The sequence below is a fragment of the Poecile atricapillus genome, chromosome Z (genome assembly GCF_030490865.1).
Source record: "Poecile atricapillus isolate bPoeAtr1 chromosome Z, bPoeAtr1.hap1, whole genome shotgun sequence".
NCBI lineage: Eukaryota > Metazoa > Chordata > Aves > Passeriformes > Paridae > Poecile > Poecile atricapillus.
The window spans coordinates 19,709,632-19,727,917 of NC_081289.1; the positions used below are offsets into that span (position 1 = coordinate 19,709,632).

Genomic DNA, 18,286 nt, shown 5'->3' on the forward strand with positions numbered 1-18,286 from the left:
GATAGCCACCATGAGTTCTGCTTGCTTAGCTGAATGTTCCCCCATCCCTTGCCAAGGCATATGTAAGCTTACATATATTAGCTAGGGAGATCTTATGTTACCTTGGCAAAAATCTGATGGTATTCACCAACATGAATCAAAACAGGCTTGAGCTGCCCATTGCTAAAGGTAAACACAGCTGCCAGTAGAATCAACTTAAAATCTCTAAGAGAATTACAGAAGGGCTTGCACATTGGATAAAAGTAATACTAGGGTTATATCCAGAATAATCTGGACACAGGGAGCACCCAAGGAAAAGAATTCAGAACTGACATGCATCGAGTGAGCTGGAGAGTTAGTACTCTACCATACCATGTCCTGATCATTATTAACACTGGTGTAAAGCTGTGGAATCTGAAGGCTATGGTAGATCTTGGATCTGTGCAGGTAAGAGCAAAATCCATCTCACTATGTTACATGACATTCTTATGAAGGAATGATGGACACTGCATGCTCATGTGTGCTTGACACTACAAACAGATCCCTTGCTAAATGCAAAATGAGTTGGGTTTTTTTTCCCCTATTTGTTGCTGAAGGAATAAAGCAGGAGTAGGATAGTGGATAGTTTGTTTGGCAAATTCATTATAAAAATCCAACAATTTAAATCTGTCATGCTACTAACAAAATTGAACCTGAGCTCTTCAGCTTGATGTGATTTAAAATACAGACTGCAGATTTATTGAGAAGGAAGACTCCTGAATGTTCTTGTGACAAGGTGATTGTAGAAGTTACATATTTTCCTTTCATTAAGGGTTTCAGAAAGGAAAGACAGCAATGATTTTAATTGATAGTCAATCACTACCTCTGAGTTTGCCATATTTCATTCAAGAATATAACAGCAAAAATTTTAGGGAGATCATTCGCCTCTATGTATAAAAACCCTAATAGGAATGGAAGTTCATAAGGACTTAATATTGTAAAGCCAGTGAGTCCTTATACCCAGAAGTAGAAAACAAATAATGTTAGCTCATAAAATTTCAGATTTGCAAGCTCAGACTTCATACTACATTTTTAGAAACCAGGCTCCACTTTAAAACAATAATCCTTGAAGATTGTTGTCATAAATAAGCATTACAATACCTAATCTTCTACAAAAATTAAAAAACTTTAGTTCAAAATGTTCTTTTGCTCCAATAATCGTAATAGCAAAAATACACATTCCCAGAAGGTTACTAGAATCTGTTGCTTTTCTCAAACCACATACTGCATTTAAGCAACAAACTACTGCACTCTTATAAGCTAACAGTGATAGGACACTGAAGAAAAGCGACTACTTGTTTTAAACACAACTGGAACTCATTTGTCCATTGCATGCCACTGACATTACTGCTAATTTTTTGATGCATAAAAATATCAAGATCATTAAGTGTCAGCCAGTAAAACAAATCACTGAACAGTATTGTTCAATTTGTGTTTAATTTGAAATAGGAAACATGCTTTTTTTTTTTTAAATAAATTATTAACTAATAAGAACCCAATATCATGAAATCAAAGCAATAAACAAGTATTGTACATTTTTAATACTGTACATATATTATATATAGTTTTCTCATATTTTAGGTATTTATTTCTAGATTGAAAACCATTAGATTTTCTCCTTGATAAATTGAAACCTTAAAAGCCAATATACCTGTGACAGCAATTTGCATTACTTTAATTAAAAAGATACAAGTGAATACAACATATGTACAGAATTGTGGAAATCAATCTATAAACTACATACATTAAACCAAACTGTCCCTGCATATTTAAGTACAGATCTATTTTGGCAATGTGGAGGTATATCTTTTATCCTGTTGCAAGTCCTAACATGTAAGTAGGAAGCTTCAAATATTTGCATTGGTAATGAAAGTAGCAAATGTTAACTGAAGAGCAACTGGATTTAAAAAAATTGCATTACAACAAACAAGTAGTACAGTAAAGTTAGTAAGTATTTTTAATAGCGTTCACATTTTTTTTAAAAGTCTCTGAAATGGACCTGTACATCACTTTTATTGACAGAACATAAATATAAGAAAAAGATCCCTAAAAAGACCAGAATTCTTTCCCAAACATAAAGTGCCAAGATGTGTATGGTAGTAAGAAGTTTTTATCTTTTTTTTCATTTTTTTCTTTTTTTTTTTCCTTGATTGAGCAAAGAAAGGTTAACCACAATTTCAACTGAAATAATTTAAAAATGCCACATGTTCTTGAGCTTCAGCATTCAGATCTTTTAGAAGATTCAGGATGCTCTTCCAAATTCACTTGCAGTTCATTTTGATATTCTAGTGTCTCACCTTTGACAGCTAAATGGATAACTTTTAGCCACTTCTGTTTCAGTTCCTCATTGTCTGCAGCAAAGCTGTGCACAGACTTGGACTGGGTCAGTTTGAAGCTGTGGGGGAGGTCAGCACTTTTTGGAGTGTCATCCACTGTGTAGCCCAGAAGAGGAATTGTAGCCAGAGCTTTGACATCCTAAGGAGAAGAAGCTCTTTATTAAGAGCAGACAACTAATCCACCCATTACTTCTTATCTGCTGTACAATTTGGTGAAAACACTTGGATCTTTCCTCCATTCCCAAGCTATTTGCTGTCTCTTCCCCAAATACCAGTGACAATAATTACTAAAGTCTTTTCCATTTCCCCTGTACTTACCTGTGGAGCACCGTACATGTAGAGCACAAGAGCCTCCTGTTTGGGTATGACACACCATGCTTTCTGCCAGGGCTTGGACTTCTCCATGTACTGAAGAAAGCTACATATGACACTATTTCCAGAGACTTCTGCAGATTCAATCTAGGAGGTAGTAGAAAGCATAAAAAGGAAAATAAACTTTCCTTCAATAAAGACTAAAACCAGAAAGAACAGAAAAGCAGGAAATTTATCACCATTCATATCGACTCTTGGATAGTATCTGCAAAAGACCTTCAGAAATACTTGAGAAAGATCATGAAGGACTGGATTTATGAGGAGTATATATATATATATATGTATATTAAACACATACAACATGTATTCCCTTATCATGTGATATCTGTTGCTTTTTTCATCAGTAATTTTGGATTATAGACTTTTAAATCACTCCAATTTTCATTTTGCCACCACAGCCAGACTTTCTCTATATCTGAGCATCTACAACAATGTCTGATTTCCAAAATAACACCATGTTAGGCACTGAAGTGCCACTAACTATCCAACATGACAACTTATCTACTTTGGCAGTCAAAATATTACGATAGAATCCAAAGCAAACAAACTTCTAAGAATAACATAAGCATTCAAGCACTAATCCTAGAGAAAAGATTAGATTAATTGCTTAAAATCTGTAGACAGTGTAAAATGCTGCTCAAGTTAAATAGTGAGCCTGAGATGATAAGAAAGAACACAAAATGATTGTGTGTTAAAATTTCCACTGACCTTGACTTTTCAGGTGCCAAAAGCTGAGGGCAACCTGACAACTTAAAGGTCCATTTTATACACTGATCAAACCAGTATCTTACTAATCAGACTCTGAAGGAAGAGCAAAATTCTCCCTCATTCTTCTCGTTTCCATCCCCAGTTCTTTCATTCTGGGTATGTATTTTCAAAAATCAAGTGGTAGCAGTGGGATTTGTTGCTATGAAAGCTTAAGTGCAGAGGAAGAAAACTGAAAATTTATGAGGGAAGGTTAAATTTTGTCACAGCAACTGATGTAACTGAAAGAACCAAAGAAGTTTTAAGGTTTGTAATTCCCTTAAAAATGTTAAGTTACAAGAAACAAAGCAATTTTGCAAAGGTGAGTGCTGGAAACTAAAATTTATAGAATGGGATGAAATTGATCCACGTACTTTTTATTTCTCAAAGAGAAAATAAACTCTGCAAGAATACTATCATTTTTCACCTACAGATGAACCAAAATGATTGCAACTATACATATATTTTCGAATTACATACCTCCAAAATGCCCTTTCTCTTCTTTTCTTCACTGTCTGTACAACCAATTATAACATGATAGCAATCCTTACAGACTTTGTTCAATTTATTGCCATCATATTCGAGATGTGCTTTGTAATCAGAACATTTCCAGCAAACCACCTTAGGAAAAAAAATACATAAATATAAAATTTAATTATTTATAGAAGTTTACTAAAATATAAATAAAAATTGGTATTATGCTATTTTGTAGTATATTTTTAATTATACAGAACAAGAAAGATGTCTCTATAATATGTCAAGAATAACTTACTCAAAAGTAATGTTTTTCCAAATTTGTGCCACTACTTCTTAACTAGAAGTGCTTCTTGCTATTTACCTGGTGGAAATTTTGTACTTTGCATAAAATTACATTAGGCTTTTAATTATATCTGTAGTTTAAAGTTAGGTATAGAATCAGAATACAGCACAAGCCACGCTTGCAGTTTCTTTATATGGCAATCAGAAAGGTACATTTACCAACTGGTTTTCTATGTAACTAGAATGAGGTTATGACAATGAACAAAAACTACAATTGAGATGACCTTTTAATGATAAAAGTCTGACAAAATCAGAAATGGCTACTTTTTTAACATTCTAATAAATATTAGCATATTTAAATGCATATATACACACCTATACATATAAAATCTACAGTTTTAAAATTGAGTCATAAATACACAGAATAAGTAAGTAAATATACACTGATTTTCTCTGATTTTTCTTTTCAGTATACATGTAACTCAAATGCAAGAGAGATAGCAGAGTTATTTCATTAGAAATGTTTTTCCACAGAATTCTTCTTTTGCATGAAAAAAGGTGCCCTGAATAAAAAAATATGTGTAACTATTTCAAGAAAGAAAGGTAGATAAATGGACTTGAACCATTAATGCATCTGAACAAAACTTTATTGTGGACTAAGGATTTGTAGTACTAATCTGGATCACCACCTTCAGCTCGTAGCTCGAGACAATACTAGTTAAGTATTCCAAATTAGTGTGTGGAAAGCCGCAAATTGACTCCCATGGAAAAAATCTTCAGAAATTAAAGCATAAGAAGATGTGATAGAGCTATAATAGAGGGAAGTAGCTAGGAGTCTAAACAAAAAGGGAAATAAAAACGGAGGGTGTGGTTTTAACATTAACAGAATTTTCAGACAGAAAGATCTGGGGGAAAAACCCTTTATGACAACTGTAAAATCAGTAATTTTAATTTAGAGCTCCTGAAAAAGTCTCTAGTGTCCTGCAAAGCACAGAAGCAGAGTTATGAATGCAGCAAGCCCTCATACCACTTAAAAACATCGGAAAGAAATAAGACCCTGTACCACAAATATTAAAGCTGAGCTTGTACTACCATCTGGTGGAGACAGGCAGAGCTGCTGGGTGGCAAGAGAAGAAAGCACAGGGTGTTTGCTCTTCTTTTGATAACTTCTGTAAACTCATATTACCACTGTTTGAAGGTTGCTTGCAAGCTGCATATGCTACTGTAGCACCCCACACAGAAAGCAGCAGCAATAGTCTCTCCCCACCCTCACACTCCCTCCTTCCCTGATGCTTCGCACATGTTCCCACAGTTACACACTGAGCCCAGCTGGGAGCAGCTCCAAGTTAACCTAATGAAAAACTGCAGGGTTTTATGGTCTTTTGGTGGAGTCAGACAGTGCTGCCTGAAATAATGCTGGATTACACCATCTTAATATGCTCTTGAAACTCTTCATATTAGTAGAGGTCTTTCAAAGCGAACAATATACTGTGTGTAGAGCCTTGGGACATTATACACAAATATATGCTGCTCCTAATGAGTTCCAAATTCACCATGCCAGCTAAAGCAGGCAGAGGGCCCCTGGTGGTATGCAGAGCTGTTTCTTTCAGTTCCAAGTGCAGCAGCAGATTCCACAGCACTGGCACAGGGTTCCCAGGGAAGCCTTGGATGCCCCATCCCTGGAGGTGTTCCAGGCCAGGGTGGATGTGGCTCTGAGCAGCCTGGTCTGGTGGAAGGTGTCCCCGCCCGCAGCAGTGGGGTTGGGACTAGATGATGTTTAAAGCCCCTTCCAACCCAAGCCATTCTGTGATGACAAGGAGCCATGAGAAGTCAAGCAGGTGCTTGGAGACACTCCCAGGCCTGCTGAGCAGCTGCAGGCACTGGGCTCTGCACTTACATGTCCACACGCTCGGCAGTGGTGCCTCCTCCTTGTCAGTGCATTGAAGGGTTCCTTGCATTTCATGCACATGGTGACTTCGTTGTCCCGGATCCACCTCGGCGCCCTCTTCCCAAGCTCAGCATTCTAAAGTGGGAGTGGGGAGGGGGGAGGGCAGGAGGAGGATAAAAGAATTTTAAAAGCTAGTAAAAAGCTGCACAGTACTTGAAATAGGGAAAGGAATTATTCTCTTCCTCTGTAAAGGAAATTACAAAACATAGCTCAAGATGCATTTTGAAATCTATAAAAGAAATAACAAAGAACCCAGTCAAAAATCATGATGCATCACTGAAAGGGTGCTCTGTGTTTCAAGACAGAAAGAGGCTTGTTTACAATATTTGGCATTATGAACATAAACAATTACCAACAAGATGACTGCTTTGTCATTACTCTGCTATAAGAATGATGAGCTTAAAAACAAAGTTTCTGCCAAACTTTTTCCACTTATTGAAGAACACAATGGGTATTAAGAAGGTTACAAAGGAATAATAGCAGCTTACAGAGACTTCAACAGGCATGTCTTCATATTCTTTAGCAATAGCATTTCTGAAAGTTTCATTCCTCTGCTGAAAAGCTTCAATAGTACTCTGAAGTGCCTAAGGAAACAGGGGAGAAATTCCTCAGACATGGTAAAATATAAAACAGAACTTTGCATTCTGACCAGTTATTGATCAGCAGAGAGAAGGTAGAGACAGAACACATGAATATTACTTTTCTGATTGCTTCAGTGACAAGGTATTTAGAAAATAAAGAATGTAGATGAATTTACCTTTATCCATTCTTCTTTATCCTGTTCAGAACTAAAAGAAATATTTGACACATTAGTTTGAGACTAGTTCAGGAAACATTGTCCCACTATCAACAACTTTTTGCAAAAGCCAAGTAACTGGGTAGTAATTCTCAAGAATTTAAACAATAGTAATTGTTAACTGTCCCACTTAAAAAAACCAAAAACAACAAACAAAGCAATCCAAAAGTTATAAACATGAGAATTAGAGAATTAACACTTCAGTGTATGTGGCTCTCCAAAAGTGACCTCCTCCTTGGATAATGTGTTGGGGAAAAAACCCTGCTGCACCGTGTAACACCAGTCATACAAAATTTAAGTTTTCTGTGGATTGCTCTGAAGGATGCAAATGAGAACCTTTACAACACCTCAGTTAAAACAGCTCCCCACGTGTTGCTTTGCAGTATTAGCAGAACTTTTAAGCAAGCAGAATGCTAAACAACTCTTTGTTTTTCCCACCTACCATCTGCACATGAGGAAGAAGAAACCTGTCCAAGGAGCCAAAATCATTCTTCCTACCTGCTTACAGCAAAAACCAAAAGCTGAGCTATTAAGCATAGTACCTGATCAGCAACCTTCCAAAGAAATAATCCACTAGCTGTTTATAAACAGTTGAAATTGAAAATGTACTTCAATAGTAGTTTGAAAAATAAATATAAGCCTACTACTAAAGAATATGCCAGAAGTAAATTAAAAATTATTTCAGTGCTAATACAAGCTCATGAGTTAAGGACATTAAGGTATAGAGTACATACACTACTCATACATTAATGAAGATTTTTCTAATATAATTGAATAAGAGCTTCGTGGCACTTATTCCTTCACAGTTTTGTATAGATTTAGTGTACTCTAACAATGATCACAAAGCAAAAGATAAAAATCTGCGCTTCCCTCACCTAAAATAAACAAATGCAATAAAGTTTCTCACACTGGTAATGTAGGAAAGCTAACAAAATAAGCTTGCTTTGTTGTATCAACTTTCTTCCAATTAAAACAGGCTTCAGAAATGGTATAGCAAGATGCCACCTTTCACCACTGAAATAGGTATATGGTGTAACAATTTACAAAATATTTAGCAAGATATCACACAGTAATTTACATAGGCAAAAACATGTCCCAGAAATCTTGCAGATCTTAGTGGAAAGGGTTTTTTTGTGTCATTTTTTCAAAGTATATATTTAATTTGAAATGGAATGAAATTGTAGGTAAATATCTATATGCTGTTACCTTTGCATATTCTCTGCTGTAACTCTCATTAAATATTACAAGTTTTCCATACAGAAAAGTCGCTTGCAAGCTCGTTGGCTAGCAAGTTATAGTTTGCCCCCAAATACATGGGGACAGCACAGAACTGTACACCATGGACATTTTCCTGCTTATTTAATCCTCGCCTCTCTGCAATGAAATCTTGACTGCTAACAATAGGACTTTTAAGCAGGCCCAAAAGAAGAAGAGGAGCATCTCACTTTATTTGAGTCTAGACAGGGATGATTTAGTCTAGGCGGAAAGGTAAGTGGAAAGTAACTCAGCAAAAGGAGGATGCAAAGACTAATAAATTGGAAAGCAAACAAAGTGCCAGTCAGAGGAGTGCACCTGGAGGAAAAGGACCCAAGAACTAAAAGGAGAGCTTGCCTTCCAGGAGGAGGTTGATTCTTGGGACTGGAAGAAAACAAGTAGATGGGAAGTGGGTCTGAGGAACTGAGGAAAGCAGATGTCCACCTACTGCTGCAGAAAACTCTGTTCTGTGGAGATAAACCCACTGGGAGGGAGAGCTTTGTTTGTTGGAGGTGCCCTGAGGTGAACACACTCGTTGGTACCAAGGCAGCTCAGATCCCAGAGGCACCAGTGATTAACACACCCAGGCTCCTGAAACACTTCAGTCAGACAGGCTGCCTTGGCATTGCTCTTGAATTCCCAGCCAGCCCTTTCACAGTTATCTTGGGCATTCCTGCGAAGTTAGCCAATGTGCCATGCATCCTAGATGCATCTTCTACTCAGAGATTCTTGGACTAACAATTCATGATTTTTTTGGCAGCCTAGGCTATTTTCAAAACACCAATATTAAGAAGAAATCCACTGCATCATTCTTCAGATCTGTTCATCCACTCTTTTGCGTGTATATATTTGATCTCAAGAAACTGGCTAAAAAGACTGCTTACCTTGCCTGCAGCTCCAGTGTCCGCTCTTTTCCAGACACTTGGAAAGTATGTGGATATTCTTCATTATGAGTTTCTATAATCTTCATGCCATCTATGCCAACCCTGGTTCGAACCGAGAACTTGGATCCAACCAGGCTGAATTTGGGGACGCAGTAGAGCAACATATTGTTAAACTGGGGGGGGAAAATAAACAGGTGGTTTTGCACTAAGGAAAACACAGAGAAAGCCATAGTTTGTCCACTGAGAGCTGGACAATATCACAAAGCTAGACTTGGGTGAGAAAGCAGGTTCTTTTCTGATCAGCTGATACATGAGAAGACCAAAGCTCTAAAGCAAGACAACTTCTCTTCTTTATTTCTTTAGGAATAGGATTCAAGGACAGCTTCAGTGAATGTAAGAATAATTGTTCTGCATATGCAGCAGTCTTTATAGTATTTATTATCAAACTATACTCAGACCAGATATTCTATGCCAATGTAAAGCCTTTCTAACCAAATACCCGCTGTTATACCCCAATTCTTCAAAACCTACTGTAAACTGTAGGACAAGGACTCTTCCCTTCAGTGTATACATATATATTTATCCTGTACCAAAATAATTTTGTTTTGTACAAGTTGTAACTAATGTTATTTGAAGACATTCTTTTTGTTTTCTCCAAGACAAAAGAACATTTTTTAGTTTTTATTCCCTGAAACCCTCCATATCACTGGGGGAAAACATAGTACATAAGCAGGACAAAGATATATTCCTTTATTAAATTAGAACTTTAAATAATGTTTCAATGTCTAAAGTCCCAGCCTAAAAGCACAGCTATTAAATCAGATACAAAGTGTTTAATTTTCTCCCTCTTTTCCCCTCTCATTTTTCTCAAAATTAATTATTAAAAAGAAAAACTCAGTTCAGTTGAATCCTATTTGATAGAAATCCTGACTAGACTATTGCCTAGTCTGTATCACAGACACAGCACATTTGAGCTTGTCACCTCTCATATGAAGGGAATATCATTTAGGTCAGCTGTCTAGCCCAGCTGAGTTTACTCTTCTATGATTTCTCCTTTTGTCTGAAGCACAGATTAGAAGAAGCTGTGCCACATCCTGTCACTACTCTTTATTAACCAGAAGAGAGGCCATGCCAGAGACCCCTGAGCAAAAATGTATTGGCAATTTTCAATGCATGGGAAGCAGCAAACCACACCAAACCTTTTCCGAGGGAGTTGTAAGGGAGCACAGCTGTTCTTTTTGAATCCCAGCTGAGAGAATGACCTGCCACAATAAAAAGCTCCCACAGAACCATAAGACTTACTGGGACCTCAACACACAATCTATCAGGGCAAAGATCCTAAGCTTTTACATTTCAGTTTAATGAGAATTTCATAGTTCTCATAATCAGCAGCCACCATACTCACCAGGAAAAGATACCGCTCTTGAGCAGACGTGTTGCGAGCAGCCAGTTTGAGGATCTGTCCCTCTTTTATCAGCTCATTTGATGGGTTCACAATGTCTTCCTCTTCTCCCAGCATCTCGTATATCTCTAACAACTTCTTCAGGTTCTCCTTTACAGTGAAAATACAGTTTAAAAACTTATTAATTGAAAGCACAGATCTTAATGCAGTTTAAATTAAATGATGGAAACTGATATAAATCTGGAGACTGTCAGCTTTGGAAAACATATTTATAGCCAGTATGTGTGGTCTGACTGATTCATTTAGTTGATAATGCAAGAAGTACTTTTAGAAATGTTATATCCTAGGTAATTTTTAAAATGCAGTTGTTTATACAGTCTGCATTAGTTCCTGCCCAAAACATCTCACATTTCAATTATGATCCTATCATCCCAGCCCGATCAGGCAGAGAAACAGTAACTGCTCTTTACAAACATTATCCTGCACTTCCAGAAACAGACGAAACAAGGTTAAGAGTTTAGTGCAGTATCAGTGATTTGAGACAGGAGAAGAACAAAGTCTGTCCCATTTTCCACTTGAGAGAATTTGTTGCAGTGACAAATTTTTGTCCATCATTTCCAGGAGCTGTATAAATACATTAAGTAGGAACAATCACTTTGACCCAAGAAACCAGCTCTTGCCATTTTAGGGAAGATTTGCAATTTGCTCTCCTAGCTTCACCAAATACTGAAATATAATAGGTTGAAAGGTGATCAGGAAAACAAGGATCATTTACCATCTTTCTTATTGCACTGTTTGAGTGACTTGCTGCAGTGGATATAATTTCCAGGGATTCTAGACAGAAGAAAAAGAAAATAAGTAAAATCTAAAAGCTGCACTTTTATTTATTTACGTACTACATAGTGGGGGGAAAAGGGGGGGGCACAGGGGTAATTCTACAAAAATGTTTGTTGTTTTTACATAAATTACAAAGCACATTAAATTTCTTCAGTTTGCAATAAAAAGAAAACAAGGTAAAGTGGAAGGCATAAAAAACGCAGCTACCAAATAGAAATTACAATATGGAAAGACCAGAAGAGAATTATTGCAGAATACTGTAGCAGCTCAGCACTTAGAATTACATCTTTCTGTGACAAGAACAGTCATGGTTCTCTCCCTCCTTTTCTGAAAGTAGTTCAGAAAGTCAAACTATATTTTTTCAGTTGAAACAGCTCATCTTACAAGTGTTTACTGTGATGGTACTAAAAATGAAATATTTAGAAGAATTATCTGGCAAGTGATTTTGAACACTCCATGCAAATATCTTGAACTGTTCTTGTGTAAATACAAAGAGGAAGAAATTTAAAAGTGGGCTGTGCTTTTTCCCTGCAGAAGCTTAAAAATACAATGAGTCTAACTTCACTTTTTTTACAAAAAACAGTCGCAAATTCCAAATGTGCATAAAACAAACCAAAATGCCAACCAAAAAAAAACAAAAAAAAACCCAAATAAATAAAAAAGCCACCAAAAGCCTTGATCATCTGCAAAGCAAACAAATCAAAACCTGTGTGCTATTCCAAAACCAACGTAAAACTTATATGCCCCAGGAGAATACTAAAGGCTTTATGGTTTTTACATTAACTTCAATTCAAACAGATTTTTTTTTTCAAGGAATGCTATGATCCCACTGAAGAAATTCTATCATTCTTTTAATGGCTAATTCTTCACTTGATCTTTCCTGAAAATATCTTTTATTTACAGTATCCTCTTACTAATATCTTATTATAGCTCCTTTAATGGCCTGAAGATATTTACTTTCAGCATCTTTCCAGTCTAGGGAATCCTGAGGCAATTTCCTTAGGTAGTCCTTTAGAAGCATCTCGTAGCGTGGAATGCGTTGGACTGGTTCTAGCATGTGATGTTGCAATGTCAAATTTCCACACACTTTTTCCTTCTAAAAAATTGTAAACATATTTCAATGAAGCAGGCAAAAATGTCATTACGATACCGTAAAATAAAAGTTATGGTTGATGAAACATAAACAATGTATTTTGAAATATGCATGATAGATCTTCTGAAAGAATACAGAACGATTTTACCAAACCAGATAATCAGAAAATCTTCACAAGAAATAACAGTAAAAACTTATCTAAGTATTTGACAGTCTCACCAAAAAGTTTTACCAAAAAAAACCTTTCAAACTCCAGTGTATTTTAAAATAGGTTTGTAATAACAGAGAAAATAAATACTTCTGAATTAGTAACAGTTCATGACAATATATTATTAAAAATCACTTAAATGGGCTACAAAGGTGTATTTTACCTATCTGAGGAGGGAACGCTTTCTTCGAGTTTCATTTACAATGTCAGCTCCCTCAACAGTGTCCCTACCTCATATCTTAGGATGTATATTCATTTCCATAATCTTAGATGCAATTAGACTTTAAAAACAAAAATTACATTAAAACATACATAGTTTTCTTCCCTGGCTTACAACCACAAGAGTCCATAGAGCACTAAAATTTAAGAAGAAATATTTCATCCTATTTCTAAGTGCTCAGACTGCAGCAGGACACACACCTGCCAGTTCCCAGAGACACCCCCAGGGAGCACCAGAGGGTGTGGAACCAGCCTTTGGGAAAGACTGGCATCCCTGGGCTCCTCAGCTTTCCTTGCTCAGCACTACTGTGAGCAAACACAATATTAATGGATGCAGTGCAGGGATCTAGAGTTGCACTGCCTTTTCACTTTAGCCTAAAATGGTATTAACTTCTGGTGTGTAAAACAAAATGCACTATTTTTTTTAGTCTTCAGATGTTTCAGCCTTTACAATTTGCTCCTCTGCTTTGCAGGAGAAAAATCAGGATTTTTGTGGGTGGGGTGTGCACATACGCAGGAAGGAGAAGTGAAAAACACAGTGTGAAGTGAATAAATACAACCACCTTAATTCTAAGGGATTTGGTATTTCATTTTCTCTTTAATCCTTTTTTCATCCACAAACCTATGTATTCTTATATATAACTTGAGGATCTACATTGTTCTCCCCATTACCTGAATGTCTTGAATAATGCATTTGAACTGAGGTGACCGTTCAGTCCATGTTTTCACCAATTCCATCGCATTATCGAAATTCTTCACGTACTCGCCGTACATCTTGAGGAAAGGAGCCAACTTTTGCAGAATATCTCCAATCCTAGGGGTGGTAGTCCTGCAAAGTAAGAGGGTGGAATCTCAGAGCAAACAGGAAAGAAAAAAAGTCACACAAGGTTATAAAAGGTTTCAAGTGTTTAACAGAGAATCCTCCTGTTTGGGATCGCCTCATATGGAGTTCCAACGTAAGTGTTAAATCTGAATTCACACAGAAAGAGTGTTTGTATCCCCTTGGATGATGTATAAGCACTACAGGTCATGCAGAGGACTAAAATAAGAAAAGCTAGAAATTGAAGACAAGAAAGACTACAAAACATGGCCCAATTTATTTTATCTGCACTTCCCTAAAACTACATCAACTTCTTTTGACCATAATTTAACCCTTAAAATACCTAACCTGTGGTTTGGTTTGAGGGCTAAACCCATTCTGTACAGCTTCTGTTCTGTACCTTGTATAAACATGGGCATTAACATTTCTTTTTAAAAAATTACTATTTATCTAAGGAAACATATGAAAGAAAGATAACCCCTTGGACTCCAGTCTTTTGTGAGAACCTTCCCACATTTTTCCCAATTCCTGATGGTGTCTTCAGATAAAACAAATATTAAAGTAATGGATGGAGAAGCTGAGAGAAGCTGCACTCCCAAGGCACAAAAAAAAAGTGGAGCAGCACACAGGCATCTCCAAAGACTACAACAGGAAGCACATTTCATGTCTCATTTTCAGGGACAGACTCAGAAACTCAGTATCACAGTATGGATTTCTGAAAGTCTGAAATCAATGTTCTCATAGCGGTCTAAAGTGAAAAAATCTGCTGCGATTACTTCTACAGCCCACTCCAACATACCACTTCCCTGAGAGAAAAGCTGTGCAGAACAGAAAAGTTATGCTTGAATAGTGAATACTGCAGGACTGTCAAAAACAGGTCCAGCTCCAGCTGCCTCTGCAGGGCAGAGAGTTCCTGTGTGACACCTGGAAGAGGACTGGGCTGCTGCTGGGGCTGGCAATGAGGAGACAACACAGGGTGGGGAGTTGGTCTCTGAAATCATGTGGTGTTCTTCTGTTATTCCCAAGTACCTGCTACTGGTCACCCTTGGATACAGGAGACTCAGGGTATTGTATCTAATTATTTTACTTGATAGTGAAAGGTGTCCCTGCCCATGGAAGGGGAGTTGGAATTAGATGTTCTTTAAGTTCTGTTCTAAGCCAAACCATTCAATGATTCTATGCCATGAGATCACTGTTATGCTCTGTTATGCTCTCTTACACACTTTTCATGGGAAATATATTGCAACATGCTGTTTCCAGTGTTTTCAAGCCATATGTTGTAAGAGATACTCAGCTCCAGCTGTTGCTCAACTCATTCAAAATGCAGCTACCAGACAATTTCACTTTCACTTGACAAAGTTTAGATTCACACTGCCTTTTCTTCCAAAAAAAGAAGAATTTGCTTTTGATCTGCTTTCCCAGTTAGAAAATTACATATTTTTATTCCAAATTTTCAATTTAAATCACAACTCAAGGGAAGAGTGTTGGGAATTTTTATCCAGCTTTTTTGCTGGAAGATAAAGAATAATAGAAGCACATAAAGCTACCCAAAGAACACGCTTAATTTCTTGTGTCTAATGAGAGGAACTGCTGAGAAGACTGTATCTGGCAGAAGCTATTGTGCCAGACAATTTCAGAGACCTGTGATGGGGAGAGAAAATTACCCCAGATTTTTCTTTCAGCGATGATCAGAAAAAGCTGCCTTCAACTGCACCCTTTTTTCTAACTCATCCCAAAAGCACAAAGCTTCAAGGACATTTAAACAGCCTGTCTCAGGTACAGCACAAAGGTTGTTTTCAGGCAATGTGGAAAAGATAATATCCTTGTGATGCAATTTATTAGCTCTGCACCAAAAGTCAAAGCTTATCTGCATAAGCACTTTTCAACCTTTGAAGCTATATAATTATACACACAATAGTAGAGAGCAGTTAAGCATTTTGCATATATGTAAAGTAAGGCAACCTATATTCTGTGCTCCACGAAGTGTCTAAAGCAGAATTTTAAGATTATGTCGTGAATTTCATTTCAAATTACACAGCACTGACATAATGTGGTGTGAACTGTTTGTTCAAACATCTAAATTCCACTTCTCATGAACATGCACTCTAGTGTAGTCCAGACTTCATAATTAATTCATACTTCCTATCAGATTTCTTCAACTTTTGTTAAAAGAAATGGGTAGGTTTTACTTACTCAAGTCATTCTGCAGGGAACTTAAAGTGTAAGCTTTCCTATATTTCACAATGCTTACATTTTATTTTTTTCCATACATTATAGACTACACAGGGGTACCATGTGTTTGTGCATGGCAAGTATTCTATTTTCAAGAATCATCATTTAAAGGGGAATCATCTTACAAAGTCAGAAGATGTATAGCTGCTGTCTGAAGCACCACCTGTATGGTCTAATTTATTCATATATATCACAGAAAAGCAATTTTTCTCATTTTTGTTTTTTTTTTTTTAACAATAAAGGAGTTATGTGATAGTGTAACTGGAAATTATGTATGCACAAACATTTGAATTCCTCATAATGAATTCTAGATAACATAGAGTATAGGAGCCAAACAAGTGCTAAGGTGAAATAACTAGAAGAAACTGTATTTGTAATTTATTTTTAAATGAGGTTATCCTTTTTCCCAAAGAGGGCAGGGAAGCAGCAATGGTTTGAGACTTTTTCTTTCTTTTCAAATACATAGAAGAGACCAAAAATGCATACACACACACCAAGGCAGGATAAAGATACTGCATCTGTACATGATTATTACAGAGTATATTTACACCTATTCTATCCTTGCTGACTCCAAACAGAGGTCAAGAAATGCTGAGGGGAAAATGGTCCTGAAATACATCAGAGATGGATTTTAATTTCAAACAGAAAACTAAAATATGTAAGAAGAAGGTGTCCCACCTTATTATGAAAAGCAGTAACAACAAAGGTAACTTTACTTCAGCATTACCATAAACCACATACATGTTATTTACCTCAGCTTTGTATTCTGTGCAATGAATTCACCAGGTAGCACATAATTCGAGCCTGAACCCCTAATTTAGCAAAACATTTGCTCATGAGTAATCTCACTGGCTTCAATGAGATCCATGTCCTTTATTTTGAGCAAATGATGCAAGTCCTCTGCTGAGTCAGATCCTGAGGAAGAGCAGATGTTCTCTTACTCACAGTGGTTCTGGGGCCTGGAGAGCTTAATTTGAAGATACTTTCCCTACCTCAACCCTGCAAGAGTTTCTACAGACACAGTTTTAGGATTATATTAGCCAGTGAATTGCCTCTTACCATTCTTGCATTCGTTTCTCAAGTTCCGGAAGTAAGAATTTACTGTGGAAGGCGTTTATTGATGAAATGTTAGAAAATATTTTATTAATCACTTCAGGTGGAAATGAACCTCTGTTGGCTTCCTCAAGGAGTTTGGAATAGAATACCTGCAATACAGAAAAAGAGCCCCAAACCTGTCAACCTATCATATTTAACCAACGGAAAACCAACTATCCAACCCTCCTGCTCCAGCTGAGGCAAGATTAATATTTCAATAGTAAACAGTAGTGATGAACTGATTCATTGCCTTTCCCTCATTGGAAATGAAAAGTTTCTCCTTCCCTTACACCCCACTTTCGTTCTTGTAAGCCAGGAGAGCGCTGCAGGCAGGGCTGACATAAGGAGAGCCAAACTGAAGCAGTGCCATTTTGGATCAGCTCCAGACATCCTGTCTGTTTTAACAGCTAGATCATCTCAGCTTTCCCAGTCTTCCAGTAGTATTTTCCACTCTTCTGTTCTTTGAAATTAGCATGATGTCTGATTACCATCAGCTGCAGCACTTTCCTTGAATGCTGTACCACCTTATCTTTTTGGAATCGAAGTAGTGGGCAGACTATGAGTGGTCCTCACATATCATTTTAAAGAACAGAAGGGACCCACTTCTGAGTCGACTATGTTCTCTTTTAAAAATAAATATAGTCTTTCTCCTTCAGTGGGCTCAACCTGACTAGGTGCAGCTACAAAATGTGCATCTGTTAATGTGCACATCACCAAAAAAATAGTGCTTTTGGAGAACTATTTTGGAGAACTATTGTCCCTCTGCCGCTCTCTCCCATGCCTGAACAGATTGCACCTCCCTGGAAAGGGCTTCACAAGTCTGGGTAAGGACTTGAAAAAGAAGATAAGAGTCTAAAGATAGGAACTTTGATCACCCCAAATCAGATAGCAGAAATGTTTTAAAAGCGAAAAAGCCATATACTGCCACATATACTCTAAAACACAGCCAGTTTTCTGCATTGCCAACAGGACAGTTAGTTACTCTGAAGATCATAAAGATTACACAACTTTTTAACCAAGTTTAGAAATTTAACAGTCCCTTCCCAGTCTTCTTCCTATCATTAGCAGCAGTTGAGCTGTGTTTGAAATGTTTCAAATGTGTTTGAAACTCATTTTTCAGAATTCTCTCCAGCTAGTATCAGGAAAACAGACATAGCAGTAATGCACTTATGAAGACATCAAAGAAGATAGTTGTACATTACCCACCAGAAAAATCTATGAAGGAAGCAAACATCTTTTTTTCTTTTTAAACTTCTCTAAATCACTTTT

The 18,286-nt window shown here is 37.0% G+C and overlaps 1 protein-coding gene across 4 annotated transcripts in view; it reads right to left on the bottom strand.

Annotated features, from left to right (window-relative positions):
* Window positions 1-1,642: 1,642 nt before the first annotated feature.
* LOC131593013 (FYVE, RhoGEF and PH domain-containing protein 4-like) overlaps window positions 1,643-18,286 on the bottom strand; it is a 100,038-nt gene continuing 83,394 nt past the window's right edge. For all 4 annotated transcript variants that reach the window (XM_058865146.1, XM_058865145.1, XM_058865144.1 and 1 more), the window contains 12 exons: window positions 16,982-17,127; window positions 13,543-13,699; window positions 12,308-12,446; window positions 11,289-11,347; window positions 10,517-10,663; window positions 9,112-9,284; window positions 6,935-6,965; window positions 6,666-6,761; window positions 6,127-6,252; window positions 3,951-4,091; window positions 2,673-2,813; window positions 1,643-2,493 (listed from right to left, as the gene is read on the bottom strand). In XM_058865146.1, coding sequence (XP_058721129.1) covers window positions 2,236-2,493; window positions 2,673-2,813; window positions 3,951-4,091; window positions 6,127-6,252; window positions 6,666-6,761; window positions 6,935-6,965; window positions 9,112-9,284; window positions 10,517-10,663; window positions 11,289-11,347; window positions 12,308-12,446; window positions 13,543-13,699; window positions 16,982-17,127 — 1,614 coding nt within the window. In that variant the 3' untranslated portion in view covers window positions 1,643-2,235. The remainder of the gene's footprint in view (window positions 2,494-2,672; window positions 2,814-3,950; window positions 4,092-6,126; window positions 6,253-6,665; window positions 6,762-6,934; window positions 6,966-9,111; window positions 9,285-10,516; window positions 10,664-11,288; window positions 11,348-12,307; window positions 12,447-13,542; window positions 13,700-16,981; window positions 17,128-18,286) is intronic.